Here is a 24612-nt window from a genome sequence, read left to right as displayed (position 1 = left end):
GAATACACACAAAACTGTACTTGGAGAAGTACAGGGAGTGTTACTTCCTCCTCCTCATTACTACCCGCTCTGGTTTCCCCCTTCTCCTTGCTACACTGAGGAGGTAACCAATCTCTTTACCTTCTCATTTATCTTTCCTGTTTATCTTTACCACAAATAGGAAGACATCTCCTTCTTTTTTACTGCTACTCTTTTGTACTTAGCTTCCCCACCCCCTCCCACCCTCTATCTTTTGGCTCAATTTGGTTACATGCTCTGCCTTGGGTATGTTTTTACCTTGTCTGTGTATTTTCTTTTGCCGTCACATCCCAGAAGCCTCAACCATTTTCTACATTGACTAATAGCTTTGCAAGAACCTACAGTACATAGAGATATAAAACTGTAGCCAAGAGTATTACTGTGGCCAGCGCTGTGGCACAGTGGGTTAATGCCCTGGCCTGAAGTGCTGGCATCCCACATGGGTGCCGGTTCAAGTCCCAGCTGCTCCACTTCTGATTCAGCTCTCTGCTATGGCCTGGGAAAGCAGAAGATGGCCCAAGCCCTTGGGCCCATGTACCCGCATGGGGAGACCTGGAAGAAGGTCCTGGCTCCTGGCTTCGGATCGGCGCAGCTCTAGCTGTTGTGGCCAATTGGGGGGTGAACCAGCGGATGGAAGACTTCTCTCTCTCTCTGCCTCTCCTTTCTCTGTGTATTTTTTTAAATAAATAAATCTTAAAAAAAAAAAAGTATTACCAAAGGCAGAACTTAAAATACTAAGCTTTAATGGTATTTGCACATAATCCAAAACAATGTTCCTGTCCCTTCACAAATGAAGGATAGCTTGAAAATCATCTTTCTATTTGGATATACAGAGAGGTAATTATTAAACTGTTTCTATGCAATAAGTACAGACTCAATTTTACTCCTCAGATACAGTCATAAAGCATAAGCATTCAACACCTGATTGTTACCACAAGCCAAGCTGATGCTCTTTTATTTAACCTGAGTTCAAACAATCAGAATTCATGGGAATCATAATACCAGTAAACTAGACTCAAAATCAATGCCATCAACACACTGACATACAATAAATTAGTACTATAGCTGTATTTAACATCTTTAAAATTTCAAAAACATACTTTTAATTTCTTTTAGTGCACAAAATAATTTACTCATAAATAAAAGTGATATCTACTTACAGAATTCCAACAGGAAAATTTCAATATAAATAAACACAATGTTGCAAAGTTCTGATTTTTACAGAGAATATAAACCTTTTTGGTACATAATGTTTTGCCAAGTTGGCTGGAAAGCTAAATCAGTTTGCTTTCCTTTTCACAATACAAATAAGCATCCACAGTATTAGCCTCTGGAAGCTAATGTGGTGGTAAGAAACTGGAAAACAGAATCAATGGAAAAGTGGGGTCTGGTATCATCTACTGGGTGACAATGCAATATGTTCTTGGGTCTTAGCCACAGAGTTAGGTAACACTCTTCGTTTTAGTTACATGCAACTCTGTAGGTATAGATGTGGACGAGGCCTGAGGATTACATGCAAAAATGAAAGCTCTGAGTTAGGACTGAGAAGTTATGGTGTTTGTTTTCTTTTTTCATTTAATGCTGCCTTTTAAAGGAAAAGAAATCAAGTAGGTAGTTAAAAATGATTATGGAGGGACTGGTGCTGTGGTGTAGCGGGTAAGAGCCACCACCTGGCTTTTACCATATGGGTGCCGGTTTGAGACCTGGCTGCTCCACTTCCAATTCCGCTCTCTGCTATGGCCTGGGAAAGCAGTGAAAGATGGCCCAAGTCCTTGGGCCCCTGCACCCACATGGGAAAACCGGAGGAAGCTCCTGGCTTAGGATCAGCGCAGTTCTTGATGTTGTGGCCATTTGGGGAGTGAAACAGTGGATGGAAGATTTCTCTCTCTCTCTGACACTCTGTGACTCTGCTTTTCAAATAAATAAATCTTAAAAAAAAAAAAAAAGAAAAAAGAAATGCTTCAGACTAGAAGTTTTTCTGAGGTTTCCAGATTTTGGAATTTAAAAAAAAAAAAATGAAAACGATTATGGAACAAAAGGATATCGATATCCAAGAGTGGAAGACTTCAGTAAATGGAGAAAAATAAAAGTTTCATGATCCAGAGTGATTCTGGAAGACAGTGTTAGGCACAAGGAGGCTAGTGGAAGACAGTTACATCCCTGTGTATCTATTGCAGGTCGGAAGTGAAGGTTTAACTTTTTTTCTTACTATCTGCATCAGAAGTAGGTTTACTGAACAATTTATCAATCCAGGCAGCCAATCTAGTGGTACTTAGGGACTAGAATGCTAACTGATGCCCACAAGGATCACCTGAAGGGCTTTTCTGATTAGCCAAAACCCCCACTCCAGAGGTTAATTTTTGTTTGGTCAAGTTTACTCAACCAGACCTCTTCAATATTAACAATGTTGAAAAGCATCTGGCAGAGGCCAAATCCCAGCAGCCTTGGAAAGGTAGACTTCTGGCTGGCGCCGCGGTTCAATAGGTTAATCCTCTGCCTGCAGTGCTGGCACACCGGGTTCTAGTCCTGGTTGTCCCTCTTCCAGGCCAGCTCTCTGCTATGGCCCGGGAGTGCAGTGGAGGATGGCCCAAGTCCTTGGGCCCTGCACCCCATGGGAAACCAGGAGAAGCACCTAGCTCCTGCCATCGGAACAGCGCGGTGCGCCAGCCGCAGCGCACCTACCGCGGCGGCCGTTGGAGGGTGAACCAACGGCAAAAAGGAAGACCGTTCTCTCTGACTCTCTCTCTCTGTCCACTCTGCCTGTCAAAAGAAAAAAAAAAAAAAAAAGAAAGTTAGACTTCCTGCAACATTTCCATGGGGTGGCAAGGTTTTTTTGGTAGTAGCTTTTGAGAATTTTCTTTCCTGTAAGGCCAGGGTACCCTGAGTCCTAAGAGCACGGCTAAGACATGTTTGTGGTTGTCCTTTCTTCCTAACACTTCTCAGAAGCCATAGTTTTTCCCAAAAGGATTGAGGTCTTGTCTATTCTGTTCATTACCACACACCCAGGACTTAATAATGCTGTCACATGAAAAGTGCTCAGTAACTATCAGTTGAGAAAATGAGGCCGGTGCTGCGGCTCAATAGGCTAATCCTCCGCCTTGCAGCGCCGGCACACCGGGTTCTAGTCCCGGTCAGGGCTCCGGATTCTGTCCTGGTTGCCCCTATTCCAGGCCAGCTCTCTGCTATGGCCCAGGAGTACAGTGGAGGATGGCCCAAGTGCTTGGGCCCTGCTCCCCATGGGAGACCAGGAGAAGCACCTGGCTCCTGCCTTTGGATCAGCGTGGTGCGCCGGCCGCGGCGGCCATTGGCGGGTGAACCAATGGCAAAGGAAGACCTTTCTCTCTGTCTCTCTCTCTCACTGTCCACTCTGCCTGTCAAAAAAAAAAAAAAGAAAATGAATGAACAGATAGATGAATGAATCTCAAACAGTCCAGTGGACCCAGGGGGTTAAATGGAAAATAAAATTCACAAAAATAAAGACAACAATGGGACGGATGGAGAGGAAGACGGATACGTAGTTCTACCAACTGGGCGTGGTAGACTTGCTGCCTAAAAATTACATCATCATTCATTCAATAACTGATATTTGTTTGGAAATTCCAAATATCTGAAAAATTTCAACTGCAAGTTAATGGAAAAAATATTCCCTGGAAGACTAATTTGTAAGTAAGTTAATGAAAACCCTGTCACTAGACCAAGATGAAACAGGAGCCCACTGCTGTGTTCAGGACGGCGAGGACCCTGCAGAGTACTGCAGGTGAACGTCCAGAGAGCCATAGAGGGAGCGCAGCATGCTGAGGACCTTTTCTTGGATGGAGTCGACTTGCTCAGAAGGACAGTAATCATCCAGACTGGACCTGGAGCCAAGAGAAAGAAGAAAAATCACACTACGCTGTGAAGAAAAACTCGTCTGTATTGATGTCAACATAAAATAGAAATGAATGTTGAGTTTTAGAATAATAAAAGTTGAAAGCTACTAAAATGTTACCCTAGGTCAGGCATTTTATGTGAACTATGTTCTTTGATTTACTCAGCAACTCTTTTAAATAGAAAGTCACTACTTCTTTAAAGGAAACTAAAACAAAGATTAACATATGCAAGGTCACAGAGCTGATAAGTGTTGGTAATGTGTTCAAAAGCATGAGGCATGAGTCTCAGTGCTTAGGTGCTAGACTACTGTTTCCTCAAAAGAAGATGCCACTGGGAATAGGGTTTTTTTTTTAATCTTAGTGGCATTGGCTGAGTAGCTTTCTTATTATGCTTTAACAAATAAAGGCACTCTAATGCTTTTAAAAGATTTCTAATTTCTTAAAAACATAAGAAGAATGGTGCTTCATGTGAATTACCCCCCCCCCCGAGGAATCATGGAAATCTATAGATACATTTTTGATTGTTACAATGACTTTGTGAATGCTACTGACATAAGGAGACTGGAACAAGGAGCCTGGGATGCTAGAATGCTTGCAACCTGCAGGATAGTCCTGCAATATGACTCACTGATCTGGGTCCTCCATACTTCCCAAAGTCCACGGAATACTCTCACAAGTGTAACTACATAAAGAGCTCCAGACACTCAACAACAACAAAATAAACAATCCAGTTAAAAAATGGGCAAAGGACTTAAACAGGCATTCTTCAAAAGAGGAGATCCAAATGGCCAACAGACACATGAAAAAGTGCTTTCATTTCACTAGCCATCAGGGAAATGCAAATCAAAACCACAACAAGGTTTCACCTCATCCCCATAAGAATGGCTTTCATACAGAAATCAACAAACAACAAATGCTGGCAAGGATGTAGGGAAAAAGGTACCCCAATCCACTGTTGGTAGGAATGTAAACTGGTGAAGCCACTGTGGCAAGCAGTATGGAGATACCTCAGAAATCTGAATACAGACCTACCTTATGACCCAGCCATCCCACCCCTGGGAATGCACCCAAATAAAATGAAATCAGGGTAAGGAGAAGTTATCTATAGCCCCATGTTTACTGCAGCTCAATTCACAATAGCTAAGATATGGAATCAATGCAAATGCCCATCAACTGAAGACTGGATAAAGAAATTATGGGATATGTACACCACAGAATATTACACAATGGTAAAAAAAAAAAAAAAAAAAAAGAAATCCTGTCATTTACAACAAAATGGATGCAACTGGAAAACATTATACTTAGTGAAATAAGCCATTCCCAAAAGGAAAAATAACATATGTTTTCCCTGATTTGTGGTAACTAATAGAGTACCTAAAATGTTATTTATAGAACTGAAATTGATACTTTGAGATGCAATGACTTTGAACAGCACTTGTCCTGACTGTTGAGGAACAGTTTTCTTTTTTTTTTTTTTTTTCATACTATTTGTGGAACTCTTTACTTAGTGTAGGGTTAATCTTATGTGTATAAAGTTAATTGAAAATAGATTTTTTTTTCATACTATTTGCTGAACTCTTAGTGTAGGGTTAATCTTATGTGTATAAAGTTGACTGAAAATAGATCTTAGTAAAAAATAGAATGGGAATGGGAGAGGGAGGAGAAAGAAGGGTGGGAGACTGGGTAGGGTGGGAAGAATCACTATGTTCCTAAATTTGTATTTATGAAATGCATGGTTTGTATGCCTTAAATAAAAGGTTTTTGGAAAAAAGAAAACTAATAGAATACCTAAAATGTAATGTATAGGAGTGTAATCAACATTTTGAGATTTGATGATTATTTATAGCTCTTGTCTTGACTGCTGAGGTTTTTCTTCATACTATTTGTTGAACTTTTTACTTAGTGTAGGATTAACCTTATGGGTATAAAGTAAACTGAAAATAGATCTTTGTAAAAATTGAGAGAGAATAGGAGAGGTAGGAGGAAGAAGGGTTAGCGCATGGGTGGGAAGGAGGGTAGGGTGACAAGTATCACAATGTTCCCAAATCTTTATATAAGAAATACATGAAACTTGTATACTTTAAATAAAACTAAATATATATTAAGAATAAAAAAATTATAAAACAAAACAAGTGAACAACTAGTTTTTAATTTCTTGGGCCTAGAATTTAACATTCTTTTACGTACAAAGTATTTTTGAAAATGGCTTAAGTATGAATTAAATTTGCCATAACTACTCTATGAATTGAGAAAGACTGGACTTAAGTTCAGACCTTTACTAATAGGTTGTGCAATGACTGGAAAAATCATGTCATTTTGGCAGTGCTTTTTGATACATGGGTATCTCTATTTGTAACTGCTCTGTTTAGTGACTCTTAGTAAAGACATGTAAATCAGGGCCAGCACTGTGGTGCAGTGGGTAAAGCTGTGAGTGCTGACATCCCATATGAGCGCTGGTTCGAATCCTGGCTGCTCCACTTTCCATCCAGCACTCTGCTATGGCCTGGGAAAGCAGTGGAAGATGGCCCAAGTCCTTGGGCCCCTGCACCCACATAGGAGACTTGGAAAAGCTACTGGCTCCTGGTTTTGGATTGGTCCATCTCCAGTTGTTGCAGCCATTTGGGGAGTAAACCAGTGGATGGAAGACCTCTTTCTCTTCCTCTCTCTCTTTGCCTCTGCCTCTCTGTAACTCTGCCTTTCAAATAATAAATAAATAAATCTTTAAAAAAGAAAGAAATGTAAATCAATTACTTTCATTTTTCCCTTATGTTATAGTTACTGACATTTTGTGTGTATACATATACATACATATATATAAATTATGTGGAAAGGTAGGTTATATTACCTATGTATCACATATATAATCTATAAATATTTAAATTATATGAGTAGATGGGTTATATTATCCATGAGTTTTGTTTCAGGATTGACAAAAAGATATTATAAAATATTTGCCATATATTACTATATAGTTATTAGCCTGAATACTTAAAGTACTTATTTTAGAACTTTATATTTCTATACAAATCCAGATCAGACATTAATATAGGAAATAAATTATTAAATTATAACTATTCAGCAGTTATGCTCAAATTTAAGACATGGCAGTGACTAATATTCTTATGTAGGACACAGAAATGAGAATTCTTACGTTCATCTGAATATCACCAATTTTTTTTTTTTTAATTTTTGACAGGCAGAGTGGACAGTAGAGGGAGACAGAGAGAAAGGTCTTCCTTTTTGCCGTTGGTTCACCCTCCAATGGCCACCGCGGTAGGCGTGCTGCGGCCGGCGCACCGCGCTGTTCCGATGCCAGGAGCCAGGTGCTTCTCCTGATCTCCCATGGGGTGCAGGGCCCAAGGACTTGGGCCATCCTCCACTGCACTCCCTGGCCACAGCAGAGAGCTGGTCTGGAAGAGGGGCAACCGGGACAGGATCTGTGCCCCGACCAGGACTAGAACCCGGTGTGCCGGCGCCGCAAGGCGGAGGATTAGCCTAGTGAGCCGCGGCGCCGGCCCTGAATATCACCAATTTTAAGGACAAGTGTGTGGTTTGCTTACTATCACTTATAGGAAAAAATACAATATCTGAATTTCTAGATGAGTAAAAAAATGTAGTATTACAGTACCAGCAAACATGAGATTCACCTACAGACATTCTGTTTCCTATTATTACTGTAAAAGACTACCACAAATTCAGTGATTTAAAACAATACACATTAATTAGCTTATAATTTTGTAGGCTGGAAGTTCTAAAATGAATGTGCAAGTGGGGCTGCATTCCTTCTTTGGGTCTAGGAGATTTATTTCCTGGCTTTTTCTAGTTTCTAGAGGCTGTCTGCATTCCTTAGCTTGTGGCCACTCTGTCCATTCTCAAAGCCAGGAGTGTAGCACCTTCCAAGTTCTCTCTTACTTGGATTCTCTGGATTTCCTCCCAAAAAGGCCTTGTGTATCAGGCCTACCTGAACCCCCCCCCCCCCCCACCTAAAAATTCTTGAGTTAATCATGCTTCAGAGTCCCTTCTGCAACATATTCAAAGTTCCAGACATAAAAATGTAGACATCTATGGTAGCAATTATTTACCCTATCACACTTACCTTGCAATTGTCACAAGAGTAGGTTTTGGTAGATTTTTCAGGAAATAATGTACAGATTGAATAAGATACTCTATTTCTTGTTCTGTGCTGACATGGTGAGGAAGTTCTGAATAATCACAGGTCAGACCAGCCTGGTGAACCTGAAAATACAATTAAAAATTACACTATAAGACTTTGTTGTATTTGGGACATGCTCAATCGGACTTGCCCCAAATGGTAGAGCTAGAAACATACCAGAGGATTCCAATTCAATCCCATCAAGGTGGCATGTACCAATGCCATCTCATTAGTCCAAGTGATCAATTTCTGTTCACAATTGATCATAATGATAGGACTAAGAGTCAAAGGGATCACATAAACAAGACTAGTGTCTGCAAATACTAACTGATAGAGTTAAAAAGGGAGAGAACAATCCAACATGAGAAGTGGGATACACAGCAGACTCATAGAATGGCAGATGCCCTAAACAGCACTCTGGCCTCAGAATCAGCCCTTGAGGCATTCAGATCCAGCTGAAAAGCCCATGAGAGTATTTCAGGCACGGAAAACTAAGACACTCTGGCAAAAAACAAAAACAAAAAACAAAAACCTAAATGAAAGATCTCTGTGAGTGCGATCCCAGTGGAAAGAACAGGTCAAAGGAGGTACCTTTCTCTGAAGGGAGGAGAGAACTTCCACTTTGACTATGACCTTGTCCAAATATGATCAGAGTCGGCGAACTCAAAAGGCTTCCATAGCCTTGGCAACTCATAACAAGAGCCCAGGGTGATTACTGACACCATAAACAAGAGTGTCAATTTGTTCAGTCAACAATAGGAGTCACTGTGCACTTACTCCTCATGTAGGATCTCTGTCCTTAATGTGCTATACATTGTGATTTAATGCTATAACTAGTACTCAAACAGTATTTTTCACTTTGTGTTGCTGTGTGGGTGCAAACTGTTGAAATCTTTACTTAATATATACTAAACTGATCTTCTGTATATAAAGAGAATTGAAAATGAATCTTGATGTGAATGGAAGGGGAGAGAGACCGGGGGCGTGGCAGGGAAGTTATGGGGGGATGGGGGGGGGAGGCATTGTAATCCATAAGCTGTACTTTGGAAATTTATATTCATTAAATAAAAGTTAAAAAAAAAAGAAAAAGAAAAAAAAAGACTTTGTTGTACTTGATTCTTTAATCATTAATGGCTTTGTTAACAATGCTAATTTTTAAAAAACATTTATGTATTTATTTGAAAGGCAGAGCTACGGAGAGGGAATGACAGAGAAGTCTTCCATCTGCTGGCTTACTCCCCAAATGGCTGCAATGGCCAGGTGAAGCCAGGCTGAAGCCAGTTCCTGGAACTCCATTTGGAGTATTCCATCCCAAGTACTTGTGTCATCTTCCACTGCTTTGCCAGGGATATTAGCAGGTAGCTGGATTGGAAGCAGAGCATCAGGGACTCGAACTAGCACCAAATGGGATGCATTACAGCCGCAGGCTAACATGCTGCTGTACAATGATGGCCCCGACAGATGTTAATTTTTAAATGTTTTTATGGACTGTGACTATTTTTTTTCCTTAATAGCTTTTTTTTTTATTTATTTATTTGACAGGCAGAGTGGATAGTGAGAGAGAGAGACAGAGAGAAAGGTCTTCCTTTTTGCCGTTGGTTCACCCTCCAATGGCCGCTGCGGCCGGCACATCGTGCTGATCCGAAGCCAGGAGCCAGGTGCTTCTCCTGGTCTCCCATGTGGGTGCAGGGCCCAAGCACTTGGGCCATCCTCCACTGCCTTCCCGGGCCATAGCAGAGAGCTGGCCTGAAAGAGGGGCAACCGGGATAGAATCCGGCGCTCAAACCGGGACTAGAACCCGGTGTGCCGGCGCCGCAAGGCAGAGGATTAGCCTGTTAAGCCACGGCGCCGGCCTTAATAGCTTTTCTTAAAATTTTTATTTAAAAGGAAGAGAGAGAGAGAGAGAGAGAGCGAGTGAGAGCGTGTGAGCACTTTCATGGGCTGGTTAATGGCCCAAATGTTCACAATGGCTGATGCTAAAGCTGGAGCCAAGAACACAATCCAAGTCTGTCCTGTCAGTGGCGGGAACCCAAATACTTGTGCCATCACTGTTGCCTCCTAAGGTGTGCATTGCCAGGGAGCTGGAGTCGGGAGCCAGGGCTGGGAATTAAATCCTGGTACCTTGAAGTTGCACAGGCCTCCTAACTGCAAGGCATGTTGAAATGCATGCTCCTCTCAATAGTTTCTGTGTCACAGAAATTTCCCTCTCTGAAGGTTTGGAAGAACTGGCCTATACACCTGTCTGGGTCCAGTGCCTTTTTAAGGAATAATTCTTTAACTATTTCTATAATTTAAAATTCTTATGACTATTGATTTACTTAGCTCCTCTGCTTGTACTTAAGTCAATTTTAATTCACATTTTCTGGCAAATTATCCATTTCACCTAGATCCTAAAATGTTGATGCCAAATTTTACATAATATTCTTATCCTACCCTTTCTTTTAACATATTATTTTATTTACTTTTTAAATATGCACCCATACTATATTCAAAGCTTTGAGGAGCTATAGGAGTTTTCCTTTTCCTCCTATCTTATCTATTGTTTTCTAATGTATTCTTTATGTATAATGATGAACTATTGGTATCTACATATGTGTTTTAATTTTAAATGAGTAGCGTTTCAATTTTACTACCAAAGAAATTTGAAAGCTACAAGTGGCTCACAGGCTGTCATTTTGCAACTTTTGTTTTGAAAGCTGGACTCAAATATGTCATAGTTAACCGTATCCTGGCTTCTGAAAGTATGTGTTTTTCACTTATGCTTTTTCTTAAGAATTCATTTAGACTTCAGAGAAACAAAAATAAAACAAACCATTTTTACAAAAGCAAAGTTTTCTACTCAGAAAACTACCTTTATATAAAATGGGTCAATTTTATATAACTTAATATAAAAATATTTACCATTTCATAGTCAGGCACTTCCATTCGTTTTTTTAAACTCTGTACAAGTGGAACTAGTGATCCCATTCTGAAAAAAACAAAACAAAACAAAACACCCTATTCAATCAAACATCACAACCACTTAAACTAAAATTACGATAGCAAAGTAACACATTATACTTAACATTTACCATTAAGAACATTTCATATGGTGACTGGGAAATGAAAAATAAAGTTGTTATAAATGTTCCCTACCATTTTCTTATGTAAAAAATTGCAGATTGTGTTAAAAGTTGAACTGGGAAATGAAAAATAAAGTTGTTATAAATGTTCCCTACCATTTTCTTATGTAAAAAATTGCAGATTGTGTTAAAAGTTGAAAACAATCACTGAAGAAAATGTTTTCTTCTTTAGAAACAGGAAGCTTTTATATTAAAAATTTCTTTTTTTTTTTTTTTTTGACAGGCACAGTGGATAGTGAGAGAGAGAGACAGAGAGAAAGGTCTTTTGCCATTGGTTCACCCTCCAATGGCCGCTGCGGCCAGCACATCGTGCTGATCCGAAGCCAGGAGCCAGGTCCTTCTCCTGGTCTCCCATGCGGATGCAGGGCCCAAGCACTTGGGCCATCCTCCACTGCCTTCCCGGGCCATAGCAGAGAGCTGGCCTGAAAGAGGGGCAACCAGGATAGAATCCGGCGCCCCAGCCGGGACTAGAACCTGGTGTGCCGGCGCCGCAAGGCAGAGGATTAGCCTGTTAAGCCACAGCGCCGGCCTAAAAATTATTTCTTAAAAAAGATTTTATTTATGTGAAAGGCAGAGTGATAGGTAGAGGAGATAAGGGAGAGTTGTGGCGGTGGTGGTGGGTGGGGGGCGGGGGCGGGGGCGAGGGAAGAGATCTTGGATCCTCTGATTCATTCCCCAGATAGCTGCAACAACAAGTGCTGGGCCAGGCCAGGCCAAAGCTAGGAGCCTGGACAGCTCCACTTGGGTCTCCCACGTGGGTTCTGGGGCCCCAGATACGTGGGCCATCATCTGCTGCCTTCCCAGGCATGTCTGCACAGAGCTGGACTGCAATCCTAGTAGTCAGGAATTTGAATTTGTCTTCTGATACGGGATGCTGGCATTGCAGGTGGCAGCTTAACCTGCTGTGTCAGAAGGCCTGCACTTTACAAATTATTTTGGTCAGCAGGAAAATCAAGCGTCTTTAGCATACTGTGATGAAAACACTTTTTCTCAAAAGTTAAAAATAAATGAGAGCAATGCGTATCAGTATATATAATTATAATCAGAAAAGTTCCATACTATCTAATACAGTAACAGTGGTACTTTTAAGTTACTTAATTTAGGTAGAACTCTTTGGAATCTCTGATAAACTGACTAATGTTTGTGGTATTTTAATGCCTTCTCCACCAATATTCACTAATTTGCTGAGAGGGGGGGAAAAAAAAAACCAGGAAGACACAAAGGCCTGCCTGTCTAGTTGCCCTGTAGTGAACACTCCTTCCTACCCCCAGAGTGATGGCTGATTGGAGGGGACTTTTCTTACTGTCTCACTTAATCTTCCTTTGTGTTGCTCTTTCTCCCTCCAATTTCAGAGACAATATAAACTCACCACTGTCTTAACATATCTTCCTGCTTGTGATGGAACTACCTGCAGGAGATGATGAGGTAACTGGGCATGTTCAACAGGCATCATGGGTTGCAGTGCAAGGTGGCCCTGTCTCTGGGCTACATTCAGGACCGTAAGGTTTCCAGGCCTATTCTATTATTATTACATTTAAAACTTGGCTTAAGGCTTCATTAAATCATGAAATGGTGGATCCTTTTTAATATTTCTAGGAACATTCATGTCCTGTGACTTGAATCTTCTTCCATCATAATTTCAAAAAAGAAGGTATCATTTTTAGAACTAGCTCCGTACACCAAAGAGAAAGATCATGAACTGTACCTGGCCAACATTCACTAATGTGAACAAATTATTATCAATCATTCTTCTATACCACTGTTTTCCATGGTGATAATAAAGTTTATGATATTTAAAGACCACAGATGTTTCTGAAATTTTTGAGCAGAAATTACAAAGGATATTTTGAAAAGGTGATAATATGCACACAGCAAAAGAGGGTATTTCTTACTCATACACTTTACCTTTTAGCCACATGATTCCTCTCTAAAGGCTGTTCCAGTTTTCTCTGTAACCTACTGGAGACCTGATGAGTTGTTTTCAATAACTAACATGAAAAATTTTAGTGGCCATTAATTTTTGTCTAAAGTATTGTGATTTTAACTTCAGATTTTTTGTTGCTGTCTTACAGCTGATTTCTTCCTTCTGTTTACACTGTAGAGAATCATTAGTTAGGTCTGTGGGAGATCAATTTTAAAATAAACTAGTTGTGGGCTGGCGCCACGGCTAACTGGGTTCTAGTCCCAGTTGGGGCGCCGGATTCTATCCTGGTTGCTCCTCTTCCAGTCCAGCTCTCTGCTGTGGCCCGGGAAGGCAGTGGAGGATGGCCCAAATGCTTGGGCCCTGCACCCGCATGGGCGACCAGGAGGAAGCACCTGGCTCCTGGCTTTGGATCGGCGCAGTGCGACGGCTAAAGCAGCCATTTGGGGGTGAACCAACGGAAGGAAGACCTTTCTCTCTGTCTCTCTCTCTCTCTCACTGTCTAACTCTGCCTGTCAAAAAATAAATAAATAAACAAACTAGCTGTGGTCTTTCTATGCTCAAGGAGACAAAGAGTTTGACTATTTTATTTTAGTTTTCTGGCCTTCTGAGTTTACATAATCTATAGAATTATTTTAAAGAAAAGTAACTACAATATTAACATTAATATATTCTTTCATGCCAGCTTTAATACCAATGGTTTTCACTCTAAAAGAAATTTTCTCTTTCTACTTTCATGTTATGTTAACAATGAAAGAATCGGTCAAGTAATTGACCTGATGAAGAACTGAGAATTCAAATCCCGTTTCCTTATGTCATGAATGCTTTGAAAATAAGCTATCAGTAGTTGCATTATTCTTAAAAGGAGATTAATTTCCACATTATAATTTATTTGTCAAGTCATTTACTTTTCTTTTGAAAATTTTTTTCTTACTTTATATATACCAGGGACTATCTATATATTCATCTTTAATCCTTTGAAAGACTAGCTTATTATTTTATATTTAGGGGTAGCTATTGAATGACAACTGAAAGCATGACTACTTATTATGTGACTTTGAGCGACATACTTAATCTCTGTGCTTTTGCCTTCGCATCTACTAAATGTACATAATAATAATAAAACCATAAGGTTGTTGTTGAGGAATAAATGAGATAATGTAAGGAAAAATTTTGTAGACAGAAGGCACAGAGGGAAAAAATAAATGCTAACTATTGATAGTAAATCCATTTGAAGTTTAACACTAATTTTAACAAAGCAATTTTTATAGCAAATTTGGGAGAATACTTAGTGCTGAAAGCTAATAAAGTTGGGGGAAAATGTGCAAGGGTCTTACCCAGGATTTGAGGCCCATCTTTGTACTGTTTCTTCATCATCACCATCACACAAATCAGCAAAAGTAGCTTCTAAATCTTCTAACTGGTGAATTCGAGTATCAACAATATCTACCAAATCTTCCTGTACACAGATGAAAGCTAAGATTATACAGGTATTCTTTCAAAAACAACCAAGCAATATCACACTAAAACATGATTGTCAAGTATTAACTCTGGGCTTCACTGATAAACACAGCGACACACAAACATACCAAACACACACACATACACTTTGGACAGTCCTTTGAAATAACTCTAATAAGCTGTAATATATTAGCAGATAATGATTTACTTTGCATAAAACTCAAAGAAATAAATGGAAATACCTCTGACAGGTTGGCACCAGGCCTTTTAAAATTGTATAGCTCTTGCAAGATTTTGTATTCTTCCTAGAAAACAAAATAATATATATCAAGAAAAAAGTTAATTTTTAAAAATAATATGCTTAAAGTGAAAGATAGCCTTGCCTGTGATAAGAATATCTTGGATTATTATTTAAAGATTTGCCTGGGAGAATCAATATATATTTTAGATTTCTACTGTAAATATAATTTCTTCAGGGAAACACCATCCAGCTAGGAAAGACAATAATGTATAAAAATCAGCTGTTGAAGACAACTAGGTAGGTAGCTGATCATGATGTGAAAATATTTCCAATAACATCCCACTTTATAAAGGGCTATATCCTAGGACCTAAGCAGATTCTAGCTGTTTTTAGGAAATATATGTATATTTTATAATGAAAACTAAACAAATCTCCATGTTCATTATGCAGTCTTTTTTTTTTTTTTTTTTAACATCAAAAGAGAACCTGGAGTACAAAGGCAATAGTGGAGGCAAAGTGGCTGAGACTTATGACCTCAGTTAGAGGCTCTACACAATGGAAGAAAAGATGCCTGCTTATGTAGGCTTAGCAGGAAGTCCTGCCTTGTTCAGCACTACTACATAGCTCCATTACATATGTGGGTTCAATCCAGTCCCAATGATCTCATTTTGGAGTATTGTGAGGAAGAGGTTCTATCCAAGAGTTAAAATGTATTTATTTATTTTTAAAGATTTATTTTAATTATTTGAAAGTTGCAGAGGGGAGTGAAGGGAGAGGGGAGAGAGACTGACAAGATTGGAAGAGATCAATTGTCTATCTGCTGGCTCACTCCACAAATGGCTGCAATGGCCGGAGCTGGGCCAGTTCAAACACAGGAGCCAGGAGCTTCATTCATCCAGGTCTCCCATGTGAGTGCAAGGACCTGAGCACTTGGGCCATCTTCTACTGTTTTCCCAGGAGCACTAACAGGATTAGAAGTGGAGCAGCCTGGATTTGAACCTGTGCCCATATGGGATGCTGGTGTTGTATGCAGCAGCTTAACTCATTATGCCACAATGCCGGCCCCCAAGAGCTAAAGTTTATTAAGCACAGATTACGGCAGTATCCTCAATGCTTATTATAACAATCCTAAATTGGGTATGATTATTATTCTAATATCACACTTGAAGAAACTGCACATCAGAAAGGTTAAGTAGCTTTCTCAAGATCCCAAGATCATACAGTTAGTAAGCAGAAGTGGCAAAGAGACCCTAACTAACTTATGAGCATGCTCCAAAAAAAGGGTAAACTATCTTTCCTTATATTAAAAAAAATAATAGTTTTGAATTATAAAGTATAAATACTCTTACGAAGTATAATGTTCAAGAAGTTTCATAGTACCAAAGGGTATAAAGGATACAAAAACTTCTGCATTCCTAGGTTTCCTGATAGCAACTAAAGTCTCTTTTTAGGTCCTAGATTCCTGCTGCAGATTACACTAAATCCCTACCTCTTACCTCTTCTAAATCAGTACCTAGTAGAATTTTTTGCTTTTGATATATATCCATAGAATTAGGATAATAAAGTACAACATCATCATAACCATTAAAATGAATCTAATAATGAACACAGTCAATTTGAATACCAGAAAGAAAAGATTTATAAGAACTTCTCACATGTTATTAAAGTAAGCTGTTATGTGTGTGTCTAAAATGCACCTAGGAGGGCAGGTGCTGTGGCATAGCAGGCTAAGCCTCCGCCTGTGGTGCTGTCATCCCATACGGGCACTGGTTCTTGTCCTGGCTGCTTTTCTTCCAATCCAGCCCTCTGCTATGGTCTGGAAAAGCAGTAGAAGATGGCCCCTGCACCCATGTGGGAGACCTGGAAGAAGCTCCTGACTGGCTCAGGGCTTTGGATCGGCTGTTGTGCCATTTGGGGTAGTGAACCAGTGGATGGAAGAACTTTCTGACTCTACCTCTCAAATAAATAAATTAAAAATATTTTTAAAAAATGCACCTAGGAATGCTCATTTGGATCATGAATTTATCAAATAAAATTTGTTAAATGCACAGTCCTATATCAGATATACACATAATAACATTGTGTAGTAATTTATACTTAAGATCAGGTGAAGTACTAAACTTAAGGATCACAAGCCTGCATCATTAACTATATACAGTGATATGTGAAATCAGGGACTTCAAGGTTTAAGGAAAAATTTGTCACAGAGAATTTTAGATACATAGAATATCTCTAGAAGGATACACAATAAACTAGCCAGAGTATTTGTTTCTGAAGTAAGAATCTGAAGGAATGGACAGGGTAAGTATGTGATTTTTTTCAGTGTATATACTTTCTTGTACTACTTTATCCCATTTTTTAAACTACCTATGTAAATAATAACCCCATTAAGAAGTATAAAATAATGAAGACTATGGACAGCAAGGGTCAGCAACCCAGGGCCAATGGCCTGCTTTTGTATGGCACTCAAGTTAAGAATGGTATACATATATATATATATATTTTTTTTTGAACAGGCAGAGTTAGACAGTGAGAGAGACAGAGAGAAAGGTCTTCCTTCCGTTGGTTCATCCCCTAAATGGCCACCACGGCCAGCGTACTGCACCAATCCGAAGCCAGGAGCCAGGTGGTGGGTGCAGGGCCCAAGCACTTGGGCCATCCTCCACTGCCTTCCCGGGCCACAGCAGAGAGTTGGACTGGAAGAAGAGCAACCAGGACAGAACTGGTGCCCCAACTGGGACTAGAACCCAGAGTGCCGGTGCCGCAGGCAGAGGATTAGCCTAGTGAGCTGTGGTGCCAGCCAGTATACGTAATTTTAAAAGGCTAAAAAACAAACAAAAAAAAGAACATATGTGGCAGAGAATGTAGCCACCAAGTATTAAATAATTACTTTCTGGCCCTTGAAGAAAGTTTGCTGATCATTGAGCTAGAAAAATGTCACACAATTCTCAAGATCTATTATTTTAAAAATATACATACCTGAGTGAACATTTCTTTGAAGGGATTCTTAACGGAAAAAAAGTCTAAGTCAATATCTAAAACAAATCCATCTCCTTTCTTCAAAATTTCCGGAACTTCCCCAGTGCTGACAGTATTCTGGCAGGCCTGACTTTCAGAAGAACACACACATGACAGTTCCAGGCAAGACTGGCAGCTTCCCCGTGTCCCTGGGTCCTTTCCCAGTCCATCTGCGGAAGAGTCGCGAGTACCAGAGGCAGTGTTTTCTGCTCCTCCCAGTGCCAGTTTTGGCTTCTTGGCAGAACACACTGCAGCATTTTCTTCTTGTTTGCTACAGAGTTTATTAGGTTTCATCATAATTACATCCAGTCTTAAAGGCTTCTGGTTCTCTAGCTGGTCTTCAGGTACATAGAGGCCATCACTGAGGAAGTAATGATCAGTACTTGTAACCCTGGTTCAGAGGAAAAAAACTATTTTAAAGAATGGACAAATTAGCTGCCATTTCACTACGTACTGCAGGAATTTGAGGACATGTATAACGAAAACGGAGACTGTCTTTCATACTTGCACTTCCTGTTTTGCACAAATAGTATTCCTCAAATTCTTAGCTGGGCACACAACTGTCCCAAGTGAAGACTGCAAGTCATAGTCTACCTTGCAGCAACACGTGGTCAGTGGTCACCTGAGTAAGTTCTGGCTAATGGTTGTAAAGGAAGAAAAGAATGCAAAGCCTTGCTCTGCTGCCCTTCCCTGCTGACTGGGACATGAATATGGAAATGACAAGGCTGACTAAGAGGACCACCTAGAGACGGTGGAGAAAAAAGACTTAAGGAACTAGAGCTTCCTACATTGTAGAGTTACCACATAGGCTAGTGTGCACTGAACTTCAACATTAGCCAGAAACTGGCATTGTGGTACAGTGTGTTAAGCTGCTGCTTGTAACACTGGCATTCCGGGAGCCCAGAATTCCACTTAGGTTTCCCACGCAGTTGGCAGAGTCCCATGTACTTGAGCCAATATCCATTACCTCCCAGGATGCACTAGCAAGAAGCTGGATCAGAAGTGGGGTAGCGGGGGCTCAAACTAGCACCCTAACAAAGGATGCAGGAGTCATAAGTGATAGCTTAACTCACTGTACCACAATACCCACTCCTGAATAAGATTATTAAAAACTGGGGGCCAGCACTTCTGTTTGCAGGTCAGCATCCCATATGGGTGCCAGTTTGAGTCCTGGCTACTCCATTTCCAATCCAACTCCCTGCTAGAAAGCAGTGGAGGATGGCCCAAGTGCTTGGACCCCTGTACCCACATGGGAAACCTGGATGAAACTCCTGGCTCCTGGCCTCAGCCTGGCCACTGCAGCCATTTGGGGAGTGAAACAACAGATGGAAGACCTCTCTTTCTCTCTTCCCTCTCTCTGTAATTATTTAAAATAAATAAGTAAAATCTTTAAAACGTACCATTCTAATAAAGACAAAGTCTATTTACCCTAATCTAAGTTTCCATTCTTTTTAATAACGGAAATTTTAGCTCATCTGTTCCATGAATTTTTACTGCAGGATTAACTAAAATAATGAGATAATACAAATCTTCCAAGTACTATTTTAAATGTCTGTGTCAGACTGCACAAAATGATTTGATTTTGCAGGTTAATTGAAGTCTACTCACTGAAGTATTGATAAAAACCACTTTTTCAGCATGTACAATATTTATTATATGTTTAATTGTAATTATCCCTTTTTGAACTATATCCTAAATACATAACAAAAATAAATGAAGGCCGGCACCGCGGCTCACTAGGCTAATCCTCCACCTGAGGTGCTGGTACTCCGGGTTCTAGTCCGGGGGCTTCTTACAGGTCTCCCATGTGGGTGCAGAGGCCCAAGGAGCTGAGCCATCTTCTACTGCTTTCCCAGGCCATAGCAGAGAGCTGGATAGGAAGTAGAGTGGCCAGGACTTGAACTGGCACCCGTATGGGTTGCTGGCGCTGCAGGCTGGAGCTTTAACCCGCTGCATCACAGCGCTGGCCCCTTTTTTTTTCACTTTTAAAGAGATTTATTTACGTATTTGAAAGTTACAGTTACAGAGAGACAAATAGAAAGAGAGAGAGAGGGAGAGAATCTTCTATCTGCAGGTTTACTCCCCAGATGGCCACAACGGTTAGGGCGGAGTCAGGAGCCAGGAGCTTTATCTGGGTCTCCCATGTGGGTGGTGGTGGCAGGGGCCTAAACACTTGGGCCATCTTCTGCTGCTTTTCCCAGGCCATTTTCAGGGAACTGGACTGGAAGTGAAGCAGCTGGGACATGATCCAGTGCTCATATGGGATGCTGGCATTGCAGGTGGTGGCTTAACCTACAATGCCATGACATAGGCCCCTGCATTTCATTTTTAATGCATTACTATTTCATCCCACTATCCTTCAGGTTCTAGAAAGCTATAGTCACATGATTTAAAATATTTATACCATCACAAAAAGAATTTAGAAAGTCAAGAATATATTCTTTCTAAAGGTATTACAGTTCCCTAAAAACCAGAGAACACGGTTAAATGTCTTATACAACAAAAATAGCTGTGCATATAATTCAAGTCATATGATACTGCAATTTAATTCACATTAATCACCTAAAACTCATCAAATCAATAATATTAAAGCCCATATAACTCATTCAACCATTAAATAACTCATTCAGCCATTAAATTTATTAAAACAAATAAGAGTTACTAAAACAAATAAACAGGGGCCTGTGCTGTGGTGTAGCAGCTAAAGCTGCCATCTACAGCACTGGTATCCCATATGGGCACAGGTTTGAATTCCAGCTGCTCCACTTCCAATCTAGCTCTCTGCTATGGCCTGGGAAAGCAGTACAAGATGGCCCAAGTCCTTGGGCCCTTACACCCATGTGGGAAGACCCGGAGGAAGCTCTTGGCTCCTGGCTTCAGAATGGTGCAGCTCTGGCCGTTGCAGCCAACTGGGGAGTGAACCAGTGGATGGAAGACCTCTCTCTCTCTCTCTGCCTCTCCTTCTCTCTCTGAGTGACTCTGATTTTCAAATGAATAAATAAATCTTAAATAAAAACACAAACAAACAAAAAACCCAAACCAAACCAAAACAAATAATGGCCGGCATTATGGTGGAGCAGATTAAGCAGCCGCTTGCAATGCTGACATCTCATGTTGGAGTGTGTTTGAGTTCCAGCTGCTCCAATTCTGATTCAGTACCCTGCTAACGTGTCTGGGAAAGCAGTAGAGGATGGCCCAAGTGCTTGGGCCCCTGCACTGTGTGGGAGACCTGGACGCTCATGGCTCCTGAATTCAGATTGGTCCAGCTCTAGCTGTTGTGGTCATTTTGGGAGTGAACCAGTGGATGGAAGACCTTTCTGTCTCTCCCTCTCTCAGTAACTCTGCCTCTCAAATAAATAAATCTTAAAAAACAAACAAACAAAAAAAAACCAGAAACAAAGAGATAATTTTACTCTTTAACTGTTGTTAGATTTAAGCTCTTTCCCTCTCTCTCCTCCCTCCCCTCTCTCCCCTCCCCCCTCTCCCTCCCTCCCCTCTCTCCCCCTCCCTCCCCTTCCCTCTCTCTCTCCCTTCCTTCCTCCCTCCCTTAAAAAAAAAGAAAAAAAAAATTAAAAAAAAAAAAAGATTTAACAGATAACAGTTACATTGGAAGGAAACAGTAAAATATAACAGTGGATATATAAATCGGTAATGAACTTCAGTGATTCAATGCAGCTGATCATCAATAGAGCCCAAATTCCGGAGCATGCAGGTCTTAAAATTCAAAAGGCAATTTGACCAGCAACAAAACAAAATGGAGCATGAAAGAGGTCAGGAGACTTAAAAACTATTCTTGGTGTTCTGAGAACTCTTTTTGGAGGAGTTGATGTTTAATCTGTTCTCATTTGTGTGTAGAGATAAAAAGATCCAAAATTAGAAGTATTCACCCCTTTCACACTCAAAAATTTGAGGATATTACCTGATTGTTGTAGTAGAAGTGTCTTTGCCCACTAAAAAGTGGTGTTTTCCCTCTCTCATTTGCTGAGCCCACGTGGGATGAAGCCATACAACGTGGGAAAAATGGCCAGCATAAACTGCAGGCATAATCCAGTTCTCAATACTTAGTTCTCTAGGAAAGAAATAGAGAGAAACATTAAAACTATTAGTGAGTGTTATTTTTCTCCCAAATGTTATTTCACCCACACCATATTTTAAGATAACAGGTCTCAAAGAGCAGTTTCTTAGGAGGCTCCTCAGATCTTTTCAGGCAGAGTTACAGAGATAGAGAAAAGACAGAGCAATCTTCCATCTGCTGGCTAACACCCCAAATGGCAGCAACGGCCAGGTCCAAGCCAGGAGACTGCAACAAAGTCTGGGTGTCCCACATGGGTGTCAAGTACATGGGCCATGTTCTGCTGCTCTCCCGGGTGCATTAGCAGGGAGCTGGATCAGAAGCGGAGACGCTAGGATTTTAACTGGTACTCATATGGGGTGCTGGCGTTGGAGTCTTAACTTGCTACGCCATAACACATGTTCAAAAAGTCTCTTCTACTGTGTTCTACTTGAAACCAGAGGTCAGTAAATGTTAGCTGGGCTATTCTTGTAAACAAAGTTTTATTGTAACATGGCTACTGTCATTTGTTTACAGTATCTATGATTGCTTTCATATTACTTTGCTGGGCTATTCTTGTAAACAAAGTTTTATTGTAACATGGCTACTGTCATTTGTTTACAGTATTTATGATTGCTTTCATATTACAAGGGCAGAGTTAAGTAGTTCTAATATATAACCACAGAGCCAGCAAACATAAAATATCTCCTATCTGTTTCTTTAAGGAAAGTGTCAGTGTAGGCATTTGATATAGTGGTTAAGATACTACTTGAGATGCCTACATCCTATATCACAGTGCCTGGGTTTGAGAACTGGCTCTGTATGGATTCCAGCTTCCTGCTGATGTGTACCCTGGGAGACAGCAGTGACGGCTCAAGAACTTGGGCTCCTGTTATCCATGTGGAGAGTTTCCAGCTTTTGACTTTGTCCTGGCCCATCCCCAGCTGTTGTGGGCATTTATGGGGTGAGCCAGTAGATAGAATGTCTTTCAGTGAAAATGTAAATAAAAAAATTTCTTTAAAAGTTAGTCAATACATTATTCTAATTAACATCAAAAAGGAAAAAGGCAAACAAAATAGCAAAGTCTATTCCCCTTAACTGCTTATCATCTACTGAAAATTGTATTTCAAACACATAAAAGATCTTTAGTAAAATCAAAGTATTACTCAAAGAGTGTTTCCTTATCAAACACTGTGTCTGCTGGCATATTCACAGGAATCAGAAGGTCTGGATGGGAGTCAAAATGTAGAAAACTTATATCCTTGGCAGGAAGATGTTTTGAGCCTATGGCCCGGTATATAAAAGGCAGAACCTGTAAAAGACAAAAATACACATTCAGAATTGACACCGAGATCACGAGCATATACACTCAATGCAAAGTGAAACACATCGCTAAACATAGTGGCACATATTTGAAGCATACTGACTTGCTAAACAGTGGGAAACATAAAATGCGCTCATTGCAAAAGGGTTCAGATGATGATTCAAGCTCGATTTTTTCCCTCAGAACTTCCCGACCCGACCACACCTCTGGATGCGTTCCTGACCCTATCAGGGCCAAGGGGTAATGCGGGAAATGGCGACTAGGGCTCAGGAACCAACTCTGGTGAATGCCCACGCTAGCCTGAACTGTGTACAGAACAGGAGGCCTCCAGGTCTTCTTGGTATCTTTTAGGTAGCAGGGCTGAACTAGGTGATCTAGAAGGCTCTTTCTCTTACACCTTCCACAGTCCCAGGCGTAACACTGAGTCTGAAAGCATCACTCACCAACACTTTCTCTTTCTCTCAGGTCCAGGTTCTGAGAAACCCAACTTTCTTGTTCTCTTAACTTTCTCCCTCAGCAAATCCCTCTTCCTCTCTATCCAGACAACCTCCCCGGCCTATAGATACTCCTTTTCAACAAATGTCTTAGAAGTCTAGAGTAAGTCACCAATTTAAAGCAGCACAGTCGTAAAAATGGGAACAGCTTTTAGCGCTGATAACTCAGGAGCACCGTGCTTCAGTACCTACGGACCCAACAACAACCCCTACAGGCCCTGATGGCTGTCCCCACCTCACAGGCTGGAGCCCACATCCTCAGCACAAAGCGTCCCTGGTCCACAGCAGGGCAGCGGCGGAGATGCCCGGAGACGATCTGAAACCTGCGTTAACTGCACGTTAAGGGGAACGGGGCTCTGCAGTCCGCCTGCTCGGGTTCGAATCCCCACCTCACTAGTTGCTAGCTGTGGGATTTGGAGCAAATCGGGGTAAACGCCCCCAAAACGCTTCTACTCTTTCAAGAGAGCCACTTCGTGTTTTTTCCCCTCACAACAACGGAATTGGGGCAGATACACCGTGGTTATTTCTGTGGCCTCCGACTCTCCGACTGCAGCGTCTCCCAGGCCCGCGAGCCTCAGCACCTCACAGCCCCACAGCAGCCCGCTCACCTCCTGATGATCCTCCACCACCCACACAGGTAGCTCTGCGTAGCGGCGGAGGCGAGCGCGCTCTCCGTCGCAGTCAGTCATGTTTTCGTGCTCCGATGAGTCCCGAGTTCCAGGAACCCGGTGAGTACCCACGAGAGCCCGAGCAGCTTCCCCACCGCCCTCTCCCGGCGGAAACGCGCGCTCACCCGGTTGCGCTTTCGGATAGGAGGATATAGAGGATGGGGGTGGGCTCCGGTGGGACCGACGTAGCCGATTGGTCTACAGTTCGATCGCTCTCGTCGACGCGCCAATCAGCGCACACAAGGGCTGCGGCGCGCCGACGGGGTTTTCCC

General features: G+C 41.2%; 1 protein-coding gene across 1 annotated transcript; it reads right to left on the bottom strand.

Annotated features, from left to right (window-relative positions):
• Positions 1-744: 744 nt before the first annotated feature.
• On the bottom strand, positions 745-24440 carry C15H5orf22 (chromosome 15 C5orf22 homolog). The gene is made up of 9 exons (XM_062212100.1): positions 24281-24440; positions 23021-23166; positions 21723-21872; positions 17765-18194; positions 14787-14849; positions 14421-14542; positions 10942-11008; positions 7984-8123; positions 745-3875 (listed from the first exon to the last, which is right to left on the bottom strand). The coding sequence occupies exons 1-9, from the start codon at positions 24359-24361 to the stop codon at positions 3743-3745; spliced, it is 1332 nt and encodes a 443-aa protein (XP_062068084.1). The 5' UTR covers positions 24362-24440; the 3' UTR covers positions 745-3742.
• Positions 24441-24612: the final 172 nt, after the last annotated feature.

Source organism: Lepus europaeus, chromosome 15 (assembly GCF_033115175.1).
Source record: "Lepus europaeus isolate LE1 chromosome 15, mLepTim1.pri, whole genome shotgun sequence".
NCBI lineage: Eukaryota > Metazoa > Chordata > Mammalia > Lagomorpha > Leporidae > Lepus > Lepus europaeus.
The sequence above is the reverse complement of the archived record's forward strand: the minus strand, read 5'-3'. Positions and strand labels throughout refer to the sequence as shown.